The sequence below is a fragment of the Crocuta crocuta genome, unplaced genomic scaffold, assembly GCF_008692635.1.
Source record: "Crocuta crocuta isolate KB4526 unplaced genomic scaffold, BGI_CrCroc_1.0 scaffold128, whole genome shotgun sequence".
In the NCBI taxonomy this organism is placed as follows: domain Eukaryota; kingdom Metazoa; phylum Chordata; class Mammalia; order Carnivora; family Hyaenidae; genus Crocuta; species Crocuta crocuta.
In genome coordinates, this window is record NW_027532232.1 from 5,289,182 (window position 1) to 5,309,587 (window position 20,406).

At 51.9% G+C, this 20,406-nt stretch overlaps 2 protein-coding genes across 3 annotated transcripts in view; both read left to right on the forward strand.

The window, feature by feature from the left end:
* Nucleotides 1-18,495, forward strand: part of ZNF862 (zinc finger protein 862) — a 34,803-nt gene extending 16,308 nt beyond the window's left edge. Inside the window, exons 6-8 of one of the 2 annotated variants that reach the window (XM_077777994.1) lie at nt 12,493-12,597; nt 13,434-15,548; nt 17,004-18,495. In XM_077777994.1, the coding sequence (XP_077634120.1) occupies nt 12,493-12,597; nt 13,434-15,548; nt 17,004-17,173 (2,390 nt within the window). In that variant the 3' untranslated portion in view covers nt 17,174-18,495. Of the gene's footprint in view, nt 1-12,492; nt 12,598-13,433; nt 15,549-15,889; nt 15,998-17,003 lie in introns of those variants that run through there. The other variant, XM_077777995.1, reaches the window with a different exon arrangement.
* Nucleotides 18,496-19,253: 758 nt separating this feature from the next.
* The window catches only part of ATP6V0E2 (ATPase H+ transporting V0 subunit e2), a 5,537-nt gene continuing 4,384 nt past the window's right edge, over nt 19,254-20,406 (forward strand). The window contains exons 1-2 of the mRNA XM_077778048.1: nt 19,254-19,291; nt 20,144-20,281. Of these exons, the coding sequence (XP_077634174.1) occupies nt 19,254-19,291; nt 20,144-20,281 (176 nt within the window). The remainder of the gene's footprint in view (nt 19,292-20,143; nt 20,282-20,406) is intronic.

Here is a 20,406-nt window from a genome sequence, read left to right on the forward strand (position 1 = left end):
GAATAAGAAGAGAGAGAGTAACACAGGCTCCATGAAGGAGGTTCTGGAAAAGTGCCCTGAGGCTGTTAAAGAAGAGGCATTTCATTCTGCTGGGCGGACCAGGAAAGTCTTTACAGACTTAACGAAGTCAAAAACCAGGCAGACGGAGAAGGAAGGGCGTCCACACATGACGGAGGGAGGGATGGCCGTGAGCGAAGGCGAGGAGGCGCCTCCCCTCTGTCTATGCCGGGCCTGCGGCATTGTGCCCAGGGGCCGGCAGGGGCTGGTGGCCACAATGTCACCAGATTGGGCACCGAGGCATGAGGAAACTTCTCGGGAGAGTTTCCTGCCTCTGCTTCTTTTTTTTTTTTTTTTTTTAATGTTTTATTTATTTCTAGGAGAGAGAGAGACAGCGTGAGCAGGGGAGGGTCAGAGAGAGAGGGAGTCACGGACTGAAAATAGGCTCCAGGCTCTGAGCTGGCAGTCAGCACAGAGCCCGACGCGGGGCTCGAACCCATGAACTGCGAGATCATGACCTAAGCGAAAGTCGGACGGTTAACCGACTAAGCCACACAGGCGCCCCTCCTGCCTCTGCTTCTTATTCTCTTTGCTCCCTGTCCCTCCACCCAAGGTTCTCATGTGTCATCAAGATGGGAAGACAACTTTTCATCTTCTAAAGCCCTTATTTACTGACTAGCATAGACGGTAACAGCCGCCTTCCAGAACGGGCGTCTGGACAGGACTCAGGAGTCCCGGCAGCAATCTGTATCGTGACTTCTGTGGACTAAGGACTAAGAACATTTGTGTCTTAATTCATGCCCTGGATCTTGGTTTATCCTGCCCTTGATGTGCAGCTGAGATCTGGGTTATTTTCTGAACACTCCTGACCTGTATGCTTGTTTCTCTCATTGTTCATAATTTTTAAGTGGCTCCCCGAACATTCAGAAGTGATGTAAAAACTATTTTCTTTTGTGGTAATAGAAGTGTTGGAATCCTGCCTTAGGCCCAGGGCACCTGTACAGAGTATACTTCAAAGAGCATCACTACCCCTAGAACTGTTTGTTTTTACTTTTTAAATATGTATTATTTGGGCGCAAGTGTAAGCGGGGGAGGGGCAGAGAGCTGGGGACAGAGGACCCGAAGTGGGCTCTGTGCTGACAGCCTGTCAGCACAGAGCCCAATGTGGGGCTCAAACTCATGAACCGCAAGATCATGACCTTGGCTGAAGTCAGACGCTCAACTGACTGAGCCACCCAGGCGCCCCTAGAACTGTTTAAAAGCAGTGAGAATGAAGGGGAAATTCATTTTTAAGAAGTACACACCGACGCATGAGAAGGTGGGCTTTCCTTGAAAGGAATGTGCATTAGTGATGTGCTCTGCCCTCAGGACCCCTGTGAAAAGTTGTCGCAAAAGCAGCGCTAACTGGTATTGTTGACAGGGTGTCTTCCCCCGTTGGGGCTGACAGTGCATGACGTAAGCACTTCTGAACTTACGTAAGGTAGGAATGGGGAAATCTTTTTTTACATATATATTTTAGTTCTTTTTTTAAAGTTTATTTTGAGAGGCAGAGAGAGAGAGAGAGAGAGATAATCACAAGCAGGCTCTGCACTGTCAGCACAGAGCCTAATGCAGGGTTCGAACTTGCAAACCGGGAGACCATGACCTGAGTCAAAACCAAGAGTCAGACGCTTAACCAACTGAGCCCCCTCAGATGCCCCCGGAATGGGGAAATCTTAGCTACCTGGGAGAAATAAGGGACAGTTCAGTCTTGGTGATGCTTAGTTTGGATGAACAGTAAGTATAATCAGAGGAAGGGCAATTAATTGTGCTTGAGGGTTGCAGGCAGGAGTCAGGGAAGACTTTACAGAGAATGGGGACATCCTCTTCAGTCGTCTGAGAAAATGGGTACAGAAGTCTAGAAATAGGGACACCTGGGCAGCCCAATCAGTTAAGCACCCAACTGTTGATTTCAGCTCAGGTCATGATCTCATGGTTTGTGGGAATGATCCCCACATCAGGCTCTGTGCTGACAGTGTGGAGCCTGCTTGGGATTCTCTCTTTCTCTCTCTTGCTCTCTCTCCCCCTCTTCCTCCCCCTACAACTCACACTCTGTCTCTCTCAAAATAAATAAATATTAAAAATAATAAAAATAGGTGTGCCTGGGTGGCTCAGTCAGTTAAGCTTCCGACTTTGGCTCAGGTCATGATCTTGCAGTTCATGGGTTTGAGCCCTGCATTGGGCTCTGTGCTGACAGCTCAGAGCCTGGAGCCTGCTTTGGAGTCTGTGTCTCCCTCTCTCTCCCCATCCCTTTCCCACTTGTGCACTCTCTCTGTCTCTCTCTCAAAAATAAGCATTAAATTTTTTTAAATTAAAAATTAAATTAAAATTAAAAATAAATAAAAGCATTTTAAGGAGCCTTGAGAATGTAAGTGGGGCCAACCATAAATGATTTGTATATTCAAAAATGACCTGTGTTGGGGCGCCTGCATGGCTCAGTTGGTTGGGCAGCCCGCTTCGACTCAGGTCACTATCTCATGGTTCATGGGTTCGAACCCTGCGTCGGGCTCTGTGCTGACAGCTAGCTCAGAGCCTGGAGCCTGTTTCAGATTCTGTGTCTCCCTCTCTCTCTGACCCTCCCCTTCTCACACTGTCTCTCTGTCTCAGAAATAAATTTTTTAAAAATCCCATCCATTTTTTTAAAAGCGTTTTTTTTTCAAATGTGTATTTATTTATTTATTTTTGAGGGGGAGAGAGAGCATGAGTGGGGAAGGGCAGAGAAAGAGGAGGAGAGAGAATCCCAAGCACAGAGCCTGACATGGGGCTTGAACTCACAAACCGTGAGATGATGACCTGAGCTGGAATCAAGAGTTAGCTGCTTAACTGATTGAGCCACCCAGATACCCCTCTCCCATTCATTTTTAATGTTACTTATATTTTATCTTCAAATACTCTGATGATCTGCTTACCCTGGGTATTACAGGAAACTTCTGTGTTTTTCTTTTATTCTTATATCTGGAAACAATAACAGTGGTATCTGTATTCACTGAGCATCTACTGAGCATGGATCCTGAGTTGAGTCTCTCATATACGCTCTCTCTAATCCTTAAAGCCAACCTCTAAGGCAAGTAGTAGTAGTATTTTCAGATGAGGAAGCAGGCCTGGGAATCCCAGGCATCTGCCTGGAAAGCAGAGAAACTGAAATTCTTTCTATTCTGTGCATTACGTGTGGCACATACTCCATCCATTCCCTGCTTTGTAAGTGTTTATTGCCACTTGGACTCCATCTCTTCAAGATTGTGCTAATCAAATTATTAATATTCTAATAGTAACAACACCAAGTATAAGATGAGATTATTTAAGAATTCAAACAGTATAAGAATTTTTTAGAAGTCTATACTCCCATCCCCAATCCCTGTTGCTGGAGGCTACTAGTTTGCCTGGCTCTTTCAGACCTTCTCTGTAGGTCACTGTAAGTTCCCTCCATCCAGGAGAACTGGCTGGAGAAATTTATAACTATTGTATCTGTTTTTAAAAAGTCTCGGGGCACCTGGGTGGCTCAGTTGGTTGAGCATCTTGACTCTTGATTTCGGCTCAGGTCACGATCCCAGGGTCATGGGATCGAGCCTTGCACTGGGCTCCGTGCTGAGCATGGAGCTTGCTTGAGATTCTCTCTCCCTCTCTGCCCTCCTCCACTGCTCAAGCGCGCTCTCTCTCTCTCAAAAAAAAAAAAAAGTCTCAGTTTGATGTAGCCGACCTTAATATTAATTTCTGTCAGTTGTCTGGCAGTTAAATTGTATAGACTGAAGCTTTTCAACAAAGAGAATGTTTCCAGGGTAGGCCCACCCACCCATCACACCCTCCTCGGCCTCATCGGCTGTCCCAGCAATAGGGCTGAACCTGTAGGGGACAGTCACTTTGTTTATGGAGAAAAGAAGAGGTTCATGGGTTGTTTTTAATGCTTTCCTGTTTCACCCTTTTCTTATGCAGACTTGCTTATTTCGAGCTACTTCTTACTCTACAGACTTTCCAGCTACGCTTTTATTTCCGTACTTTAAATCCTGGTTTCAGAGTTCGGTCATGTTTGATGATGTCTCTTGTTTTCCCCCCAAAAAGAATACTCACTTAGATCCCACTGTCAAGAGACTCATATTTGTCAGTCACAGAAGCGGACTATGTGGTAGCCCTTGTTTTTATTAGTAAGAGTGTCATGCCATGCCAAGGGGCAGGTCACGCACTTCAGGTGGGCAGTGCCCTTTCTACAGGTGAGGTCGTCACCTACAGCCAGAGCTCACAGAGCTGGGCTCAAGAAGTCGTGCCACTAGGTAGAAACCAAAACCAAGTGCGAGGGCCTCGGTGAGAGAGGAGCAGGGGCTCAGATGGCTCGTGCGATGTGTAGGAGACCAGCTGCTGTACGCCGGGCCCTGGGAGTAGCCCCCAAGTGGGGGCCGTGCAGGAGCGAGCGAGCGAGCGAGCCGAGGCAAGGCGCCAAGGCAGCATCTCCCAACTGACTCATGGGTAGGGCCTGCTAACCTGGGGATGGAGTTAGCCTGGAAGGATCAGAGGTCCATCTTTGCGAGCCAAACCATTTCTATGGACTTTTATGGAATGTCTGTGTGTGCATGCGCCGCACGTGTGTGCCTGCGTACGCGTCCTAGAGTTAGGTCCCCTTGGCCATTTTTCCATTACTAAGACTTAGAAAAATTTGTTTGAAACTCCCCTCTGTATCCCTCGTTCTGAACGGCACAAAAAGGAAAGGGTGTGGCAGCATCTTAGCCACAGCTTCCAAGAGGTCCAACGGGGGCTCAGTTCTCCTGGGCCCAGTGTGGTGAGTGGCGGGGCAGGCAGAGGTGGCTGGTCCCCAAGGAGAATAGAACTGAGGCGAACAGATTCAGGAATGTTCAGTCTCCTGTGTGTCTCTATTTATTGTTTACAAACATTTCTTCCTAATTACGTTTGTCATCTAAGTGGTTCTAACAAGACTTCTAGAACACAAAATGACAGTGCCCTATGCCAGCTCTCTCTGTTGCTGGGTCCTCCTCCCCAAAGTCTTCTAGCTGTTTCTTCTAGTAACGTGCCTCATTTTTTCTGAGAAATATACACAGACATTATTTTTTCAAAGAGCGAACCTCATAGTTTGCACTCATGATACAGCTTTATTCTTTTCCATCACTACTTGTTTGGATCAGCTCTGTGTGTGCGGCTCTTTTTTCCTCACCCTTTCGGTTGTCAAAAGAAAACTCAGAGAGCTTTACACGATACTAGTGTTGTATTGAACAAGGAATGACCTGTTCATGAGCAGGGAGGCTTCACACCCAAAGTGGTTAAGAGCTTGGCTCTCAGCAGTTAGAGTTCAGGAAGTACGTTGTTTTGGTTTTCTAAATTGTGATTGGTTACTAGAAACTTACATTCTTTTTAGGGTATAGCACTGAGCAAGTTTTCTTGTCCGCAGCCGACTGGCTTGGAAGCCTTAAGGTCACGGTGTCATGAAGAAAGCTTGTTTTCTTTAAGGTCAGTGTCCCCATTTAGGCAAAACTGGAGCAGTTAAAGATTTGATTACGTGATTATTAGCCTTTGGTGTAGGGGGTCTATTCAAACTGTGGCCTCCATGGGGCACCTGGGTGACTCAGTCGGTTAAGCGTCCGACTTAGGCTCAGGTCATGATCTCACGGTTTATGAGTTTGAGCCCCATGTCGGGCTCTATGCTAACAGCTAGCTCAGACCCTGGAGCCTACTTCGGATTCTGTGTCTCCTTCTCTCTCTGACTCTCCCCTGCTCATGCTGTCTCTCTCTCTCTCAGAAATAAATAAAACATTAAAAAAACAAAAAACTGTGGCCTCCATTTTGGTTTCCCTTTAACCGGGTGAAATCAGCTGCCCCACAATAAATAAATAATACAAAGTTAGTGGCTACGTTTTTAACCCAATTATTTTTTTTTAATTTTTAAAAATTTTTTAAAATCCGAGGCAGACTTCAGGTTCTGAGCTAGCTGTCAGCACAGACCCTGACACGGGGCTCGAACCCACAAACCGTGAGATCATGACCTGAGCCGAAGTCGGATGCTTAACCGACTCAGCCACCCAGGCACTCCTAACCCAATTATTATCTTGAAGTTCTGGAGGTCAAGAGTCCAGATGGGCTCAGCTGGGTTCACTGCTTAGGATCTCAAATGGCCAAAGTCAAGGTGTCCCTCAAGACTGGCTTCCTGTCGGGAGGCTCTGGGAAGAATGGCTGCCAAGTGCATTCAGGCCCTTGGCAGCATCTAGTTCCTTTTCAGCAATAGGACGCAGGTCCCTGTTTTCTTGCTGGCTTCCCACCAGCGGTCATTCTTGCTCCTGCAGGCTGCCCTCAGGTCCCTTCCATGCCACCTTCTCCATCCATGGGCCAGCAACAGTGTGTCACATCCTATTGGTGTTTTGTTTTGTTTTTGAAAGTTTATTTATTTACTTTGAGAGAGAGAGCGTGAGAGTGAGTGCAGGCGTGTGAGCAGGGAAGGAATGGGGGTGGGGGGGGGGATGCGGAGAGAGACAGAATCCCAAGCAGGCTCTGCTCTGTCAGCACAGAGCCCAACACGGGGCTCCACCCCACGAACCAGGAGCTCATGACCCGAGCCAAAAATCGAGAGTTGGACGCTTAACCGACTGAGCCACCCAGGTGTCCCCGTTTGATGCTTTGAGGCTCTGGCTGCCTCTGCTTTTAAAGGGCTGATATGAATGCGAAGTCACCCACGTAACCTCTCTTTTGCCACATCATGCCACGTAACCACGGGTATGAGGTCGGGTCACAGGTTCCACCCACGTGGCAAAGGGCAGGGATCAGAAAGGGCCGGGGTCCCTGGAGCGCATGTTAGAATTCCGCCTACTCATGGGGCGCCTGGGTGGCTTAGTCGGTTAAGCGTCCGACTTTCGCTTAGGTCATGATCTCGCAGTTCGTGGGTTTGAGCCCCGCGTTGGGCTCTGTGCTGACTGCCAGCTCAGAGCCTGGAGCCTGTTTCAGCCTGTGACTCCCTCTCTCTCTGACCCTCCCCTGCTCACGCTGTCTCTCTCTCTCTCCTAAAAATAAATAAAACATTAAAAAAAAAATTAAAAAAAAAAAAAGAATTCCGCCTACTGAACGAGAGAATGTTCTTTTCCTTGAGTGGTACGTGCAGAAGTATTTAGGGATAAACAGGGTATGAAAAGAGTGTACTCTCACTGGTCACATACCACCTACATAATATTTATGTATTCGTCATACATGTATGCAGAGAGAGGAGAGAAAGGGGGGAGGGGAAGATGCATGAACACACGAACGTGAGAAAGCAAACAGGACAAAACGTACATGATTGGAGTTCCTTCTATTATTATTGAAACTGCACGTAAATGGTACAAAAATTTACCCCCTCTGCAAAGTTAGGAAGTAAAAGTGTAGTCTTTATCTGGACTTCATCTAAGCTGAAGCTTCTTGCCCCTCCCCCCCAACCTGCCTCCGGTCTGGAATCTAGAGCCTTGTGGGAGGAAGAAGGGAGTTCTCCTAACCCCCACCTGTCCGGGGACTTCTGGTGAGTCTGTGGGGGGTGGGGTGGGGGAAGCAGTGGTGGGCGAGTGGGGAGGAGAGGACAGCAGAGCTTTCACCTGGCATCTGCTCGTGGCTGGATAGTTGAAAGCTGGTTCTCTGGGTGGGTTTGTGGGCTCTAGGCCCCACCACCGTCCCTCACTGACGTCCGCTCTATACGGGCTGAATGTCTGCTTTGGCTGTCAGCCCCATAGTGGCTCATTCCTGGACTCTCAACAGGCAGTCATGGGCAGGGTCCCCGGAAGTGGCCCGAGGCCTCTTCTTTTTCCCTCAGGGGCCATGTCTGAACCATGGAAAACACTTATGTATCCTTTGCTCCAACAAAGCCTAGGAAAGTAGGCTGTTCCCAGCATGGCCACCATGAAGGAGCCCGTCAGTCAGATTCTGCCTTTAGTCTTTTCCAGGCCTGGATTCATGAGGAGCCCCATCACCCAGGAGATAAAGGTCAGGATGTCATTCCCATTAGGCTTAAGGTCAATGGAAAGTAGCCCATGCCACCCCTCTCCATGGTAGGGGAGGGGGTCTTCACAATACACTTGACATCTCTTTCCAGAAACATCTCTAATATCCAGCTTCCTGACCTATTCACTCCCAGTGCACCGACTCCTTTGCGTCGAGGGCTTGGGTCCCAGCCCAGTGTTTCAGCCACCCTCTTTCCAAGTCAGGCCTCCGTGGTCCAGCTTTGGGATGGGGGACAGTTAGCGCCTATCTTTTTCGTTTTTTGTTTTAAATTTTTTTATGCTTATTTATTTTTGAGAGAGAGATAGAGGCAGAGCGTGAGTGGAGGAGGGACAGAGGGAGAGGGAGACACAGAATCCAAAATAGGCTCCAGGTTCCGAGCTGTCCACACAGAGCCCAGCGAGGGGCTTGAACTCATGAATGGAGAGATAATGACCTGAGCCCAAGTCGGACACTTAACCAGCTGAGCCACCCAGGCGTCTCCTATCTTTTGGACCTTGAGCCAAAGCAGGCAGGCCGACCCACACTTTAATATGTCTATTGCTATCCCTGGTTTGGCAATTTTAGAGTGATATTCTCTCAATTCATATGGACGATGGACGATGGCCCTCTTACCACCCTGGGACACCCCTCTGTCCCTCCTCTCAGAACAAGTATATCACACTTTTTTGGTTAATTCAATGTAAATTATTTGCATAATTATGATTATGTATTATTTCTGATCAAAGCGGCATAGTATGATGATTTCCTTTGTTGTAGGATTTTTTTACCCCCCAAATTGAAATTTTTTTCTTGTTGTTTTATTTTGCTAGTTTTCTGTACTAGTGCCAGTTCTCCAGCTCTCCAATGGAGTTCTAGAACTCCTCTGAAGAGTCTTTTCCACAGCTCAGACATCCTGTGACCGATCATTTCTTTCTTTTTTCTGGGGGCTTCGGTTATCAGGTCTCCATTCCCCTGCTCTGACAAACTGGTTATTCTTTAGGCCTGCATGGCTGTAGCCTCAGATTCTCCTTTGCCCCCTCCTGTCCCCTGGCTGTATCTCTTCCAGGTTTATAGCTTCATTCTGTTGGAGCACATCTTCCAGTAATTTCCCAAGAAAGGGTGCGTGGGAGGACATGACTTACGCTGCCCTTCCAATTGGTAGCTTGGTGGGGGGGCGCCTGGGTGGCTCAGCTGGTTGAGTGTCTCACTTTGGCTCAGGTCATGGTCTCACAGTTTGTGAGTTCGAGCCCTGCATCAGGCTCTGTGCTGTCAGTGCAAAGCCCCATTCAGATTCTCTGTCCCCTTTGCTCTCTGCCCCTCCCCTGCTCTCTCTTTATCCTTCTCTCAAAAATAAATAAACACTGCAAACAAACAAACAAACAATTGGTACCTTGGTTGGGCATAGAATTTTAGGTTGGAAATAGTTTCCTCAGGATTTTGAAAGCATCGCCTTTAGGTTTTACGGATGCTGAAAAGAAGTTAAAATATCTTTTTTTCTAATATTTTCAAATGTTTATTTATCTTTGAGAGAGATAGAACGTGAGTGGGAGAGGGGAAGAAAGAGGGGGAGACACAGAATCTGAAGCAGGTTCCAGGCTCTGAGCTGTCAGCACAGACTCCGACATGGGGCTCAAACTCATGGACCGCGAGATCGTGACCTGAGCCAAAGTCAGACACTTAACTGACTGAGCCACCCAGGTGCCCCTAAATACCTCTTTCTAACTAAATCTTTGAACACAGCTTATTTTATTCTACCCTGAAAGTTTTCACGATCGAGGCTGGCATTCTGAAGTGTTAAATAGCATCAGTGACTTTTCACTTCTTGTTCTGGGTAGCTGGTGCCTCCCTTTCATGTGAAAACTTGCATTTTCCACTTAGAGGGGATATTCTTGTATGATTTCTTCCTATGGATTTTCTCTTTTCCTTCTTCCAAAAAGCCCTATTAGGTAGACATTGGACTTCCTAAATTGAGCCTCTGGTTTTATTTTCTTCTCCTCTTTCCCCTCCTCCTCCTCCTTCTATTTTCTGCTTCTGTCTTTTTTGTTCTACTTTCTCAATTTTATTTTCTATCAAATCTATTTAATTTTATAATTTGTTCTATCATATTTTGTTAATTTTTAAAAAATTTTTTTGAGGGAGAAAGAGACAGAGCGTGAGCGGGGGAAGGGCAGAGAGAGAGAGGGAGACACAGAAGCTGAAGCAGGCTTCAGGCTCTGTGCTGACAGCTCAGAGCTTGAACCCATGAACTGTGAAACCCAAAGTCCAAAGCTTCATCAAGTGAGCCATCCAGGCGCCCCTCTTCTACCATATTTTTAATCTAAGAGCCCCTATTGCTCTTTTCGTGGGTGACTATCATGACTTTTCTCTCTGGGAACATGAATTCCAGCTTGTTTTTTGTTTTTAAAAAAATTTTTTTTAATGTTTTTTATTTATTTCTAGGAGAGAGAGAGAGAGAGACAGCGTGAGCAGGGGAGGGTCAGAGAGAGAGGGAGACACAGAATCCGAAACAGGCTCCAGGCTCTGAGCTGTCAGCACAGAGCCCGACGCGGGGCTCGAACCCACAAACCACGAGATCATGACCTCAGTGAAAGTCAGACGCTTAACCGACTGAGCCACACAGGTGCCCCGGCCAGCTTGTTTTTTGGAGCTGTGTTTCATTCCCTGCAGTTTCTCTAGTTCCTCAGATCTCTTTTCCTACCCAATTCACGTCAGAGGCTTGTCTTAAATAAGGACCTTGTGGTTCATCCAGGTTTAAGAGCAAAGCCTTGACAAGCCTTGGCTGGCAGCTCTGTGCGTGGCAGGGACTTGTCAAGGGTGTGATTCACTGCAGCGCGTCCGCTGTGAACCTGCAGGTCTCACTGAGGAATCTGCAAAAGCCAGTGTCCCAGAGGCCTTTGGGACAGGAGGGGGCAATTTTCTTTCTCCAAAGAAAAGTCTTCCAGGGGCGCCTGGGTGGCTCAGTCCATTAAGCATCCGACTCTTGATTTCGGCTCAGGTCGTGATCTCACGGTTCGTGAGTTTGAGCCCCGCACCCAGCTCTGTGCTAACAGCTTGGAACTGCTTGGGACCCTCTCTCTCCCTCTCTCTGCCCCTCCCCCAAGTGTGCTCTCTCTCTCTCTCTCTCTCTAAATAATAAGTGAACAGTTTGAAAAGAAGAAAACTCTTCCAAGTCTCCTGGTTGGGGCGAGAAGCCGAGCCTATGTTCTTGGAGCCGAGTAGCACCCCTTTCAGAACACGGCTCTTTCTTCATTATCGTGACCCTTCTTCTTCGTCCGCTACCCCCACCCTCCCGAGACCTGGAACCTTCCCCCTTCAGTTTTTCTGTGAACTAAATCTCCAGTCCTCTCCTCAGGTGAGGGTAGGTGGGGGTGGCGGTGATCTCTGGTTTCCTGGGGCAGGGGGGACGACCCGGGTTGGAGTGGTCTCTGCAGACCGGGGGCCTGTTCTTTCTACCCATTTCTACTCCCCACCTTCCACCGCTCATGGCGCCTCGGTCCCGTGTCTCTGGGGGATTCTGCCACCACGTCTCTAGCCTTGCCACCTACTTTGCCAGCATCTGGCGTTCAGCTCTTTTTATCTCCTTTCCTTCTTCCAAAAATGTGTTAACCTTTCCTTGGATTATTATTCCTTTGGCCTCATTTTAGACGTTTTAAGGACGTAGTCAGTCTACTGCACTTTAATAATATATTAAATTGTGTTTTGTTAGTAGTAAATGTATGGATACACACACGTATAACAAATATAAATATATGTGTATTCAAGTGACCAAAGAGGTGAAGAGTGACAATAATCACTACTGTCCCAGAAGCACCTACATTTAGCAGTTGTTTCTATGTCTTTCCAAAGAGAATTTACACACACATTCACACACATACCAAAGCGTGTAAGTAGATATTAATGGCTTTTATTTTAAGTCAAGAAAGTAATTTCTTTGTATATTCCTGAGAATATTCATTTTTTTAAATAAAGGGCAGTGCTTAACCCAGAGGCCCGAATCGCTTCTAGTCGGATTTAAGGTTCCACTGCAGGTGGTGGACATTTTTAAGGGGCCCTTCAAGTGCCCCTTGAAAATAACCCAATAGCAAGACACCTGCCCCGAGGCCAGCCCTGGGGGCTCTGGGGGCACTTGAGCCGGCATAGGGCCCGTGACAGTCCAACACTTCTCGCGTGGCTTTCTCGTCCCCGCCCTCTCTCCTTCTGTTGTACCCTGTTTCCTCCGACATCCGCCTTTCCTCTAGATGTGGTCAGCTGACTCGGCTCCTGTGGCTGCCACAGAGCTAAGGGCATCGTGGGTCCTGGCTAAGGGACGCACCTGGACCTGACTGCCTCCTGGGCTTCAGGCATGAGGTGGCACGCCACGTGGGTATGTTTTCATCGTGGCCCTGGCTGAACAGACTTTAGTGAGAGATAGACCCAGAGCCACCCCTGAATATTTCCATTTCTGCGAACAGCTTCAGGCAGGCTACTTGACTTGAGGGTCCGCGGCGGTGACCTCAGTGTGACTCTTTGTCCCTGCAACAGGGCCTGCTGCTGCCAAACCAGACTTGATCTCGAAGCTGGAACGTCGGGCTGCGCCCTGGATCAAGGACCCAAATGGGCCCAAGTGGGGGAAAGGTCGTCCTCCAGGTGAGTCTTGACCTACTGAGCTCTGAAGGCCACATCCTGGTGCCCAAGTGGCCACGGCGAGTCATACAGCGTTCAGCCACCCATCCTGTACTGCTCTGGCTGTGCTTCAGGCCTTGTTTTAGGCTTTGGTGGACAAAGGTGAAGAAGGGGCTTAACTGTGCTGTCCAAGCGTCAGATAGCCTGGGAACCGGGGTCAGTGCGGGAAAAATGAGGCCCTTTGATGTGGTAGAGCTGGTGGGGGAGGGGTATGGGAGACCCTGCTCATAAGGAACTGTGTGACTGCAGGCCTGGGAGCCACCCTGCGTCCCTCCTCGGGTTTTCAGTGACAGCACCACCACCACGGGCCTGTGAGAGTTCACTGTTGTGCTTCTCAGTCAGAGCTTATCAGCCCGGCCCGTAGCTACTGTGTTATCTTCTGTACCTCCCTTCTTTCTAAAGCTCATAAGAAGACTTATGGATATTTAACCTCATTTCTTTGTGATGCCCGAAAGAGGATTAAAGTCACTTGTTTATCCAATAGCAACTATGGCCAAGGGGGCTAATTAAGCGTACCAGCAGCTGAGGTCACATGGTCCCAGGGTGGCTGTGTGGATAGAGAGAGGGAGGCTGGCTAAAGGGCGCACAAGGCTCAGCAAACATCTCTTAGAGAGCAGGCTGACATGCACAGATAACAGTGGGGAATGGTTTAAAGAGAAGTCACTGATGATTTCTAGAAGGGTAGATCACATTCATCTCTGTTTTGCATAAGGGCTACACATTACATTAGATGTCTTAGTTGATAGGAGACTGCAGAGTTCTGGGCAGCAAAACTAAGCACATTTGTATTTGCCCCAAAGGGAAGAAGAAGATGGTGGCCGGAAGAGAGGCAGAAACACAAGCCTTGGCTGTAGAATCCACACTGCTTCCGGCCCCTTCAATGGAGACCTGTGATTCCTCCTGTAATTACAGCCTTTGTGAAGTCGAAGCAGATGGACCCAGGAAAATCAAGAGGACTTACAGACCCCGTTCAATACAGAGGTCGTGGTTTGGGCAGTTCCCGTGGTTAGTAATCGACCCCAAAGAGACCAAGCTCTTCTGTTCCGCTTGCAAAGAAAGACCCGGTCTCCACGACAAATCGTCCCGGTTAGTCCGCGGTTACACGGGGCCTTTTAAAGTGGAGACTCTGAAATACCACGAGGTCAGCAAAGCACACAAGCTCTGTGTCAACACTGTGGAAATCAAGGAAGACACCCCTCAGGCTGCCCTAGTCCCTGAGATCTCCAGTGACCTGATGGCGAACATGGAGCACTTTTTCAATGCCGCCTACTCCATCGCGTACCACTCGAGGCCCCTGAATGACTTCGAGAAGATCCTGCAACTCCTCCAAAGCACTGGGGCCATGATCTTGGGCAAGTACCGCAACCGCACCGCGTGCACGCAGTTCATCAAATACATCTCCGAGACGCTCAAGAAGGAGATCCTGGAAGATGTCCGCAGCTCCCCTTGCGTGAGTGTGTTGTTGGACAGCTCCACAGACGCCGCCGACCAGTCCTGTGTGGGGATTTATATCCGCTACTTTAAGGGGATGGAGGTGAAAGAATCGTACATCACTCTGGCCCCTCTCTACAGTGAGACAGTGGATGGATACTTTGAGACCATCATCTCTGCTCTGGACGAACTGGACATCCCCTTCCGGAAGCCCGGTTGGGTGGTGGGCCTGGGAACCGACGGCTCGACCATGCTGAGCTGCAGAGGGGGCCTCGTGGAAAAGTTCCAGGAGGTCATCCCCCAGCTGCTGCCCATCCACTGTGTTGCCCACCGGCTGCACCTGGCCGTGGTCGACGCTTGTGGGGGCATCGATCTGGTGAAGAAGTGTGACCGGCACATCCGGACCGTCTTCAAGTTTTATCAGTCCTCCAATAAGAGGCTGAATGAGCTGCAGGAAGGCGCGGCTCCCCTAGAGCAGGAAATCATCCGCCTGAAGGACCTGAACGCCGTCAGGTGGGTGGCCAGCAAGAGGCGCACGTTGAACGCGCTCATCGTGAGCTGGCCGGCACTGGCGAGGCACCTCCAGGGCGTGGCGGAGGCCGGGGGCCAGGTCGGGCACAGGGCCAAAGGCATGCTGAAGCTGATGAAGAGCTTCCATTTCGTCAAGTTCTGCCACTTCCTTTTGGACTTCCTGAGCATCTACCGGCCTCTGTCCGAGGTGTGCCAGAAGGAGATCGTGCTGATTACGGAGGTGAACTCCACACTGGGACGGGCCTATGTAGCCCTGGAGACCCTCCGTCACCAGGCAGGGCCCAAAGAGGAAGAGTTCAACGCCGCCTTCCAGGACGGGCGGCTCCATGGCGTCTCCCTGGACAGAGTAGAGATGGCAGAGCAGCGCTTCCAGGCGGACAGGGAGAGAATGATCCTGACCGGGATCGAGTACCTCCAGCAAAGGTTTGACACAGACCGGCCCCCGCAGCTCAAGAACATGGAGGTGTTTGACACCATGGCCTGGCCAAGTGGGATTGAACTTGCCACTTTTGGGAATGATGATATCCTTGCCCTTGCCAGATACTTTGAGCTCTCGCTCCCTGCAGGGTTCAGCGAGGAAGCACTCCTGGAGGAGTGGCTGGGCCTGAAAGCCATCGCCAAGAACCTCCCGTTCTCCATGCTGTGTAAGAACGCCCTGGCCCAGCACTTCCAGTTCCCCTTGCTGAGTAGGCTCCTGGCGGTGGTGGCCTGCGTGCCCGTCTCCACCTCCTGCTGTGAGCGGGCATTCAGCGCCATGAACCGGATCAGGACTGACGAGAGGACCAAGCTCTCCAATGAGGTGATCAACATGCTCATGATGACGGCAGTGAATGGTGTGGCAGTCACAGAGTATGACCCCCAGCCCGCCATCCAGCACTGGTACCTGACCTCCTCGGGCCGGCGTTTCAGCCACGTCTACACTTGTGCCCAAGCGCCGCCCCGCTCCCATGCGGGTAAGTCCACGTGACAGAGTTCCTGGACGGGAGAAAATGAAGGGAGAGAATCTTATCTTCCCAATCCCGTGCTGACCTTGGACATGGCGGTGTTGGACACCATGTCAGCCATCACAACGGGCTTGGTCTCAGTGGGTGCACGAGATGCGACACCTACCCTCGCAGAGCTTAAGATCCAGCTAGGGACGCAGGGCGCACACACTGGGGACAGCAGGGCCTAGGGCCGAGAACACGAATTTTCAGAGCCAGTCTGCCAGCCGGTTCAGATTCTGGTGCCGCTAACGTAGTGTGTGACGTCAGACAGGTTAATCGCACTGTGCTTTGGTTTTTCTTCTGTAAAGTGCATGTCAAGTGCACAGCGTCTGCCCAGTGATGCCAGCGGCACCCACTGAAGGTTAAGACCAGGCCGGGAAGTAACCAGAGGACTGGACAAGTTGGGGCAGTGACCTCACGTTCTCTGCGGTGCCGTGTCAGCTCTTGCGGGAGGGAAGAAGTCAGGTCAGGGGCCCGCGAAGAAGGAGCTAGGTGNGGGGCCAGGGTGGGGATGGGCTGGAGGGGCACTTATGTTACATGGGAGCTGAGTTACTGAGTCTGAAGTGAGAGACTCTCCTCTTTTCAAGTAGTCCCTGAAAACCCAAGAAGTCCTCCAGGCCATTCGTGTGTCACTTCTCAGTGACAGCAGTGACGGTTCTTCCTGGACATCTGGTTGCTGGTCTCATTCCATGGCTTGTGCTCCTGCGTGTTACCCCCGGGTCTGTGGTCAGCCGCAGGGGACCGGGCCTCAGGCCTGACGGGGGCTCCACAGGAAGCAGGGTGGCCCCGGCCTCATGGCTGGGCAGGGACAGGGGCCCGGGGTGGAAGTGGAGAGGAGACGAGGGGAGCCATGGTGGGGAGCCAGATGGTGAATCCTTCACCCACGCGTCTGCTGAGCTGCTCCCCGCGTCCAGCCATGTGGGGGTGAAGGACAGACGCTCTCAGGGGTGCCCTTTTGCAGGTGGGACTAGTCTGTCTGAAGCAACACGGCACTACCCGATTCGATAGGCTAAGGTCCTCCTCCCCAGGCAGGGTCTCACCCTCAGCGTGTGGACACTGAGGGCCAGACCAGTCCTGGTTGTGAGGCCCGGGCTGTGCGTTGTCGGGTCTCCAGCGGCACCCCTGACCCGCACCCCTACATACCCACTGGGTCCCCATGGCCCTCTCCCATTTGTAGCGACCAAAAGTGTGTCCAGGCATTGCCCCGTGTCCCCTGGAGGGCCCACCGCCCCAGGGTGAGAGACCAGAGCAAGTCTAGATCGGGCCGGCCAAGAGCAGCCGCAGTCGCATCTCCAGGCTGCTCTGTGTGGCTTTCTCTCCCAGCGTTCCTTGGGGCACAGTGGATGTGGGAAGGGGTTGTCATCGAATCTGCTTTCCCCTCTGAGTAATTGTGGGCTCTCTCTCCTCGCGCACATGGAACAGGGCTCAGAAAGGAGAATATGGGGGCACTCTATGCAGAGGAGGCCGTGACCCAGAAGCTGCCCCTTCAACCCTACAAGGAGCCCACCGAGATCCTGAAGGACTGCATCGTGGACCCTCCCGGCAGACTCCCGTACCTGCATAGCAGCCAGGGGGCCCCCGAGCTGTCCTGACAGAGAGCTCACGTAGGACCAGGAATCCGGGGGATTGCCCCTTGGGATCATGGTGACAGGCTCAGTCTAGGCTGCCCTAGAGCCTTCAAGGGGGGGGGCGCTCTCCAGGGGCAGTGGGCAAGGACAAGGGAGTTAAGCCCCCCTCCCGGAGAAGCAGGGTGATCAGGAGCACAGACCTGCTTCCCAAGGCCCCTCTCTGAGCAGCGGTGACCTCCCAGCACTTAAATATGCAGAAAGGCTCCTGGCTCGGATTCATTTTTAAGGTGCTTGAGGAAATAATCCCATCATGAAAATGCCACCGCGTGATCTGGTAGCAAGAGGACCTCTCTGAAGCGGGAGAGAGACTGTTGGGGGCGGGGGTTTCCAGAAGCACCCCACCCCCACCAGCCCCCTGGATGGTCGGGGAGCCTTCTAGAGAGGCTGCCCACAGCCTCGGTGGCCTGGAAGAGGCACTGTGAGGGCAGAGGATGACCAGGCTCTCAGGACCACTGCCCCAGCTCTGGGGTCTGTCAACCTCGCTCCACGGCAGAAGCAGGGAAGCTTCAAGTACAGACGGGAGACTCGCAGCAGAGAATTTCTCTACCTCCTCCAGGGCCTCCCTTAGGAGAGGCAAGCGAAACCGTCTCCACGGAGCACTCCAGAGAGGTCTGCGTCTCCTAGCCCTGGGACGATGGAGGCAAGTCTTTCCCGGCGGAGCCTGCTGCTTCCCGGTGGTGGCCGCACTTAAGTCTGACCCGAGCCCGGTGTCCTGAGGAGCAGACACGTCCACGCTTTCACCTGGGAGGCTTGGGCTCCAGCCCCAGGTCTGCTACAAGCAGACGTTCAACCATAATGAATCCCTTCCTCTTTCCTGTGCCTCAGTTTCCCTCTCCCTGATGTGGCAGCAGAGAATTCAAGTGCCTGCCGGCTCCTGGTCTGCCACTGGGCTGATGCGTGGCGGCGCCTCCAGCTCCCTGAAAGTCAGACCTCAGGCTGCACCGAGCGGACGGAGCTGCCTTCAGCCCTCGTCTTCGTCCCTTGCTACCGATGTTCTCGTGGCGGGAACAGAGCTCCCTAAATGCGCCATCAGCACGGTGGCCTAGTCCGCTCTGCCTGGGACCCCGCCTGGGAGTCACTACTCTCCACTCCTTACCTGCTTGAGCCGACCCCGGGGCGGGGGCTCAGTGACGGGCAGTTTGGGGCAAGGCCCTCCAGGAAGTCACTCAAGCTTGAGGACACGTTCCTGGAGGCCCAGAAGGGTATCTTGCCCAACTAGGTCCCCACTCCCCCTCACCCCTCTCCCCTCACTCCCTGAAGCAAAGCACTCCCCCCCCCCGCCCCCCTGCCCCGGGCACTTTGTTTTGGCAGGTTCCTAGGCTGCTTATCTGGTGGGGATGATGTGGGGCCTGGGTCCCGCCTTCCTAACCACTGGTAGGAAACCAGGGGAGGTTTGAGGGTAGGGCTCCTTTCACCCCTGCCTTTTGCTTGTTTAAGACAGGCAGGAAGTGTGCTGCATCTTGGCCTTGCGCCCCCCCCGCCCCCACCCTGTGCTGCATGCTAAGTCACCTGGCCCTCAGCCAGCACTCTGTCCTCTGGCCCGTGCTGAGAGGTGCCGGTATCGACTGTCGCCCTCTAAGACAGAGACCNGACTCTCCCTTCCCATCACCCACCTTTAGCACTTAGCCTAAGTGCCATCGCCTTCCTGTTTTCTTCAGCTACGAGCCAGGAATTCGTTCCCACTTTCTGCCTCCTACTAGTCTGTGGAGATGCCCGTCTTCCAGCCCGGTGGTCAGGGGTCTGAGGTATACCACCGGCCTTCAGAGCTCCAGCTCTATCAGGGTTAGTGTCCACACCGCCGACAGGGAGCCCAGGCCTCCCTCCCCTGTCCACACAAGGCTCTGTGGGGAGTTCAGGGCTCTGCCCTATGGGTGCTGTGGCTATAAATTGGTGGGATGGAAGAGAGAAAGACCCTGTAAAATAGGGCTCGTTGCCCCCCCCCCATCCATAGTTTCCAAATCAAGGTAACTTTCTGGCAAGCATCCTCCCTGTGGGTCTTCCATCCTGTGAGAATCCTCAGAGCACGAGGCTAGTCCTGCGAGCAATGGACTCACACACACTAGGTGCCGAGGTGGAGGCCAGGTAGGGAAGCATCCAGCCTCCACATCCATGTGCTGAGGAAGCCTCCAATACCAGCTGGTGAGAAAGTCGGGTCACTTGGAGGGGGCGATTGAAAATGCTTTTTGGTTTTTTTGGCAGAGATATGCACTGCCCACATTTCTCGAGGGGCACAGGCATGCTAGCTAATGGCACAGAGGCCTACGGTGCTTTGGTGCAGGGCCCCAGGGCTGACACGCGTGAACGCCTTGACCGGAGACGATCACCCAGCCTGAATTCTTGGTTTTGTTTCAAGACACTGGCCGTGTTTCAAATCCAGGGCCTGGAGATACCCTTGTTGGAGAGGCTTCCTATTTTTGCCTCACAAGAAAACAAGCTGAAGAGGAGGAAGCCTTTGGCCAGAGCCCTAGCCATGCCTCCACCCTCCTGTGCCAACATGTGCCCATCCGGGCATCCTCCCACTCCGTAACTGATGCCCATGGGGTCTGACGTCCTGAGTAACCCGCATTATAGCTGATGGTTTGATTCCAGTTGCCATGGAGACCAGGTGGGAGGGAATTCGGCCCCCTGTCCTCGCCGGACACCTTAGACAGCGTAACCTCCAGACCTTTCGGTTCTTCCTCAAGCCTATGCTGAGTTCCTAGGGTGCTAAGTGTTTGGCAAGGCAGTGTGAGGATTGGCCAATTCCCGCGAGCAGGTGTCTGGCAGCCAAGGATACTCTGGGTGATTGGCAAGGGGGCGTCCTCCCCTCTTCGGGCTTCAAAGATGTGCACGTGAGGTTTTAAAAAACCACGTCGGCTTCTCAACTTTTTGCTACCTGAATAAAGCAGTTTATATCGACACACGCTTGTGTCCTGTAAGTCTCGCGGCTCAAAGCTCATCAAAAGCTGATCAAACCTGGATCCGCCCCCNGACGGCGCACTCCTTCGCCCTCCCGGTCATCATCTTCACCACGTTCTGGGGCCTCATCGGCATCGCCGGGCCCTGGTTCGTGCCGAAAGGACCCAACCGCGGGTAAGGATGGCGTGCGGGCCCGCCTGCCTGCGGACCCCTCCCCGGGCGGCGGCAGGCGGCGCAGCGAGCATCCGGGCGAGGCGCGCCCGGCGCCGCGCTCCTCCGTTGTCCGCACCGGCAGCCTT